Raw genomic sequence first — 6,692 nt, forward strand, 5'->3', positions numbered from 1 at the left:
TATATCATATCGTGACCAGAATATTGTATATCATATCGTGAAATTATTGTATCACTACACCCCTAGTGATTTTAACAACTGATGTGATTTTTAACATTTTTTGTGTGCGAGTTTTAAAGAGGGACAGACAATTCCATCATTCTTAGGAAGTTCTTCATTCTCCAGACCTTCATATGAGTTTTCATAACTGCTCAGGTCTCTGCTCATCTGAACTGACAGGTGAAACAAGCTGTTCTGTGGGCCTTGGAGGCTGGCTATCGTCACATTGACTGTGCAGCTATCTATGGGAATGAAGTTGAGATTGGAGAAGCTCTGCAGGAGATTCTGGGTCCAGACAAGGTGAAGCAGCCCATCTCATCACACTGAGCCCTGAGCTGATGTTTTACTCTTTATCCTTTTGTATTTTATTATGCACATACATGTTCCACTTTCATGGATGTTGAAACATTATGTTTATAGTTTTCTTAACATAATAATTAATGTAAAAAAAAATTTCTTTTTTTTTTTACAGATTCCCTTCTTTTATGTCACACATTCAAAGTTATTTAAAGTGTTTTTTTCCTAAGATCTCTTGTCTTGTTCTTCAGTCTCTGAGACGAGAGGACGTCTTCATCACATCTAAGCTGTGGAACACCCGCCATCACCCAGAGGATGTGGAGCCCTCCCTCCTGAAAACACTGAAGGACCTGAAGCTGGAGTACCTGGACCTGTACCTCATCCACTGGCCCTACGCCTTCCAGTAAGTTCAGCAGCTTTTTTTAGATCAATGTAGTGATGGGAAAACTGTCCTCACTGTGGCTCGGTGCCTTATAGAACCGCCTGTGGGAACAATAACTCTGTGGTTGTTTTCTGTCTGACTTAATCAGCCCCATCACTAGCTGCTCCTCTGACCATATAATTTTGTAGTTTGACATTTTGAAAATAAATCTGCTTAATAGGAACACGCAAAAAGTTTTGGATTTTGATAAAAAGTGATCAAAATGTCTGTATTTCGTAAAACTGGAATGGAATCGCACTCGACCAACAACCAAATATTGTCATTGGCACAAACTGCAAAGAAGACAACAGAAAGTAGTTGGAGGATGATGATGTGACATGTGTTTTAATGACTTATCACATGACAAAACTTATTCACATGTGATTTTAATTGCATTTCTTATTTAATGCAAACACAGTAATTGCGAATTGCTTTTTTTTTTTTTTTTTACATCTGTGGAATATTGACAAAGTTGTTCGCATTTGTAATGGAGACGCAGCTTTATTCTTTTCATTGAGATGTGCTGAGATACATTTATGCACTGATAGTCTGAAGGACCTACCAATGCCTTTTGATCATGTTGAAGTCTGGACTTTGACCGGGCCATTGGTACACCTAGATTACTTTCATTTTCAGCCATGGTGTTGTAGAGTTGCCCAATTTAATTTTAGTCAAATGGTAATTTGACTGATCATTTCAGTTGGTGATAATAATTGCATAGCTTAACATAGCTATTACCAGTCCCCTTCCACCCTAACAGTTTAATTGTACTAGTGCATTTATTCAGTGATAATACAGGAAAGGGGGCAGAGATACTGTAAGGTTAGGAGTCAAACTGTGTGCACCACTCACACCTGACTCCCCTCTCTGTGTGTCAGACGAGGAGATGCTCCATTCCCCAGGAAGGAGGACGGCTCCCTGCTGTACGATGACACAGACTACAAGGTGACCTGGGCAGCCATGGAGAAGCTGGTGGAGAAGGGCCTAGTCCGATCCATCGGCCTGTCCAACTTCAACAGCAGGCAGATCGACTACATCCTGTCTGTGGCCAGCATTAAGCCCACCGTTCTTCAGGTACATAATGTCGCTTTAAGGCTGAGGAACGGAGAACAATCAGCTGAGGGGGCTTCTGTACTTCTGTCCGGCAGGTAGAGAGCCACCCGTACCTGGCCCAGGTAGACCTGCTGGCACACTGTCGGGACCGGGGTCTGGTGGTAACCGCCTACAGCCCTCTGGGGTCTCCAGACCGAGCCTGGAAACATCCAGATGAACCCGTCCTGCTGCAGGAGCCTGCAGTTCTGTCACTGGCAGAGAAGTACAAGAAGTCTCCTGCTCAGATCATCCTCAGGTGATTTTACTGATAAAAGCGTATAAACACCACATGCACGTAGCATTGACTACATGCATGCAATATGTAATATTGTGTATTACATACACATCGTGTATTACTGCATATTGTGTAGTAATACACTGCTTTGGTGCTTACTGTATGTTAGATGGACTTTAAAATAGCACTCATCACTGTCACCATAATAACTGTTGCTCCATGATAAATTGCAATAAACAATAATATTGTGGTTTTAACACCATTTTCAAGTAATAAAATAATAATGGCTCACTAATGCAACAACACATTCTCAAAAATCAATAAACTTAAAAATATTTTAAACATTTAGCACTGGGATTGGATGACATTTTAAATATCCAAAATAACTAAAACAGAAACAACAAATAAAATGAATTATGAAGTCTCTGTAAAAACAAGTGTCCTTCAGAAAAAGACCAAATCACCAGACTGAAGACTTTTATCATGCAGTTTTTGGTAGAAAGAAAAAAAAAGATAAATCATGCAAATGGAAATTATTGAGTTTGTTTTAATTTATCATGGATTAATTGATTTATTGCTTATTGGGACAGGCCCAGTCACAATGCATGTTTTGAAATGTTAACTACTCTGTATTTATTTTACTCTCCTTTCTGAAGCATCAGAATGGAGGAAAATACAGCAGTTGTCTCAGATTAATATGAACGGTAATTTTATTAATTCAATTAAAGTTAAAGTGGTTTTGTTGCTCATAGGGGATATATTTTAAGCCAGTTTATGTAATTATGGCTAATATAAATTCTACATTCAGCTTCTTGTTAAATTATTATATTACATAAAATCAATAGAACAGCATTGAAATGTTACGTTACATATTATAGAGAGAGTTGTCCAGATGACAGTTGTTGACTCTGTAACAAGGAAGGTCTTCAGAGGGTTGTATCCAAGCATAAGATTAGAAGGAAAATGTGGCATGATAAAAAAATATAAATAGGAACAAGAGACGTCTGGAGTATTTGGTTGATGACTTGTATCCAAAAAATAGTGACAGTATTTTTTTGCATTGGATTATTAATAAATGCTGCAGGTTTTCTGTTGGTCCCACACAAATAAGTTAAAAAAAAAGAAAAAAAAAAGAAACATTTGTTACTTTCTGTTGCTACTTTTCTGGTGCCAATTCCTGCTATTTAGCTGTATTTTTTCAACTGTGATACAGGATGTCACCTCTCATTCCAATATGAAACTATGTACATTTTTTGTTTACAGACTTAAAACTGTCTTTACAGTGACCCTATGAACTGACAACTAAATTTTTAAAACAAGAATATGCTGCATCTTTTAAAACTATTGCAAATTTAGTTGGTTGTCAAAGAAAAAAAGGGAAGCACCATGAGCTAATGCTGGAAAAAAGTCAGTGAGTCAGCAAAAAACCCACTGATTTAGTGGAAGTAAAAGGACAAACAAGAGGAAGCAGCAATGATTGGAGTTTGGAAAAATCCCAGTAATGAAACATGTCACTGGTTTCCTGCTGAGTGGGTTCCAGTTATGCACATCTTGCAACGAGTCTTTAGCTGGAAACTTTTCAGCCCCACAGAGAAGCATTTCATCTCCTGAGAAAAAAATAACCTGTGATTAAATGAAATTTAGTGTCAGTTGGCAACAATAGAAGAGAAATGAAAATTGGACTTTAAAGGGGCAGTGTTTTGTAAAATAAACGTCTTTGAGCTTTACATCATGTTATAAATTATTTCCTCACCATACACATACCTTTAGTGTTGCTCTGATTCTGTCATGCATGTTTGAGAAATCCTCTTCCCCTGAGCTTCCGCCTCACAGAGCAGCCCTCCTCCACGGCTCTCCCACTCAGCTCCTTCAGACTAGCCAGCAGCTCATGTGATGAAATCATTATAGGAGCTATTTCTCAGTGCTGGTAAAAACATTACTAAAGGGTTAATAGAGGAGCCATGTTGTGATGACTTTCTGATGGCAGAGTTTCAGAGCAGGAGTTTTTAAAGAGACAGAGGCCCAATTTTAACATGTTAAATTAGGAAGTAAAATATATTTTAAGTCATATTTGCTCTATATAGCATTTTTATAACATCTGAAGTTAACATAGTTACTTGATAATGCTATAAAATGGTACCATGAGCCTGGAAAATACATTCTGCCCCTTTAAAAAAATCTGTAATTCATGAAGATATAATAGATATAACCTCTTTCCTGCCAGGCAAGCGTGTCTTTGAATTGGATCTTTAAATATAAATGTCTTTTTTTTTTTTTCTTTTGTGGTTAAGGATATTGGTCCACATTTCAATTTTTCTTCCATATCTGTATTTATGTAGCCTTAAACACGGTTTCTCCAACTCTGTTAAACTCTCATCCTTTCAGATGGCAGACACAGCGAGGCGTAGTAACAATTCCTAAGAGTGTGACAGAGTCGCGCATCAAAGAGAACCTCCAGGTAATCTTTCTGTGACATCAGTTTTCTTCCACATGATAACATGTTCAATGAGCTCAGGTGTTTCTGTGCTTCAGGTTTTATTTGGTGAATAAACTCTCCTTCTTTCAGGTGTTTGATTTTACCCTCGAAGCAGAAGAAATGAAAAGCATCACAGCACTGAACAGAGGCTGGCGCTACATTGTACCAATGATTGAGGCGAGTAGGCAGCATGTCAACATGATTGGCAGTTCCTCTGCAGCCGTTTGAAGCAAAAACATGACCGAGATGTCAAAAAATATCCGCCCAGACGAGAAGCGCACTGACTTTGGCTCTAACTGTTTTCAGGTGGAGGGGAAGCGAGTTCCCAGGGATGCAGGACATCCCCACTACCCCTTCAACGACCCCTACTGATGACCGACACTATAGCCTCAATTTGTGCCTTCAACTTTAACCTCACATCGCTCACCAGTGTAGTTGTGCCATCCGTCTTCACTCTGTTAGATTCTGCACTTGTCGTTTGAATGCATCATGGTGACAGTCTGAGACTGTAAAGGAATTACTGTAACTCAAATGCACACCTGTTCTTTTTTTAAATAAACATTTTGTTACGTTGTCTGGTGGATTGTTTCCACTGCTGATCATGGAAAATCATGAAGCAAAACAGTACTTTATTAACTCTAACCGTTTTTTTTTCTTCTTTTTTTTTTTTTTTTCTCCTTGCTATAACAATCCATTATTACAATGTTTTAGTGAATGTGTAGAAAGTGGTCAGGATGTTTCTGAAGCAGCTGGCTCCGCCTCCATTTTCTGTAGAACCACCTCTACGTTTTCTCCCTGTGAGGTTTGGGACGTCTGCGCCTGCAAATGCTCTGTGAAAAACAAAGTTTAATCATCAACCTGCTTTGAAATTTCACAAATTCTGAATTTTAACCTAAGAATTACAGTTGTAAAGCTGCAGTATGTAACTTATAAAAAATATACTTTTCACATATCTGTTGAAACTGTCAGTATGGTATGAGAAGATTGATATCTGTTTGATTGGTTGTTTCTAGTTAGCACTGGAAGCAGGAAGGGCTCGTTTTTTGTTTTTTTTTCTTTACCTGCTCCCAGTGCTAACTAGAAACAACCAATCAAAGCTAGGAGGCGGGTCTTGGTACTGTCAGTCACCCCACCCCTTGCTTTCTGCTATGCTGCAGCTAGCATAGCCTATTGTGAATGTTAGTCTAGTTAGCATGTCCACCGATGATGGAGAAACTTTTTTTTACCCTTAGCACATTTAGCAGCAAATACATGAGCTTGATTGAAAGCGCTAAGCCCCTCCTGGCTTTGATTGGTTGTATTTGGTCAGGGAGTGGTGCATTTCTTCAGAGGAGGAGATCGATCTTTTGACAGATTATCTAATAAACTGTCATGACATGGCAACAGTTTTAACAAATATGTAAACATTTTCTGTAACAGTTACATACTGCAGCTTTAAGTAAACAAATGTCATAATGCAGAGGCATGAATATATCAAGAAGATAGAATGGAAAATGTGCTAGACAGACCATTGACCTGCAGTATCTATACTCCTATGCTGGTGCAGTTCTAGACATCCCATTGAATTCTGCTCATAATCAGTTTTAGACTCAAACTTTCCAAATAACTTTGAAACTGACCTGAAATAGCAACTTCTAAAACATCAGGAGATATGATGCAAACAAAACCACCCTTGAAAAAGCTCTTTTGTCTTAACTAAAAAACATCTGAAGACACAACATTTATTTGCAAATAAAGATCCTAATAAGGTAACACATTCAAAAATACTTAATTGACCCCAAAGGGAAATTAAACATTGTTGTAACTCATGTTAATTCAAATTCTTTTAAGACACAAGAGTCTAAGGCTGACCCGCATGGTTTCCTCCAGCGTGGTGTATCTGTAGTTGGGGGGTTCCAGGCTTTGCATCAGGCAGGCATGGAGGTGTTCACTGCGCTCTATGAACTGCTTGGTAATGGCCAGCTGCTGCTTCAGCATTTCATTCAGAGCAAATCCAGCTGGGTCCAACATGCTCACAGCTGATGGAGTGAAAAAGAAATCTGGTCAGTACTACTTCTGCAGAACTCATGACGTTCTAAATCAATGATCCACGGGTGTTATCTACCTCCACAGGACGTAAAAAAAAAAATTAT

The 6,692-nt window shown here is 38.6% G+C and overlaps 2 protein-coding genes across 7 annotated transcripts in view; one reads left to right on the forward strand and one right to left on the reverse strand.

Moving 5' to 3' along the window:
- Window positions 1-5,132, forward strand: part of akr1a1b (aldo-keto reductase family 1, member A1b (aldehyde reductase)) — an 11,669-nt gene extending 6,537 nt beyond the window's left edge. For both annotated transcript variants that reach the window (XM_007554658.2, XM_007554657.2), the window contains exons 3-9: window positions 220-339; window positions 588-739; window positions 1,636-1,831; window positions 1,906-2,105; window positions 4,470-4,542; window positions 4,651-4,737; window positions 4,867-5,132. In XM_007554658.2, coding sequence (XP_007554720.1) covers window positions 220-339; window positions 588-739; window positions 1,636-1,831; window positions 1,906-2,105; window positions 4,470-4,542; window positions 4,651-4,737; window positions 4,867-4,932 — 894 coding nt within the window. In that variant the 3' untranslated portion in view covers window positions 4,933-5,132. The remainder of the gene's footprint in view (window positions 1-219; window positions 340-587; window positions 740-1,635; window positions 1,832-1,905; window positions 2,106-4,469; window positions 4,543-4,650; window positions 4,738-4,866) is intronic.
- cunh19orf44 (chromosome unknown C19orf44 homolog) overlaps window positions 5,014-6,692 on the reverse strand; it is a 10,609-nt gene continuing 8,930 nt past the window's right edge. For all 5 annotated transcript variants that reach the window (XM_007554713.2, XM_016672736.1, XM_016672737.1 and 2 more), the window contains 2 exons: window positions 6,412-6,578; window positions 5,014-5,390 (listed from right to left, as the gene is read on the reverse strand). In XM_007554713.2, the coding sequence (XP_007554775.1) occupies window positions 5,343-5,390; window positions 6,412-6,578 (215 nt within the window). In that variant the 3' untranslated portion in view covers window positions 5,014-5,342. The remainder of the gene's footprint in view (window positions 5,391-6,411; window positions 6,579-6,692) is intronic.

This window comes from Poecilia formosa, unplaced genomic scaffold (genome assembly GCF_000485575.1).
Source record: "Poecilia formosa unplaced genomic scaffold, Poecilia_formosa-5.1.2 Scaffold65, whole genome shotgun sequence".
Classification (NCBI taxonomy): Eukaryota; Metazoa; Chordata; class Actinopteri; order Cyprinodontiformes; family Poeciliidae; genus Poecilia; species Poecilia formosa.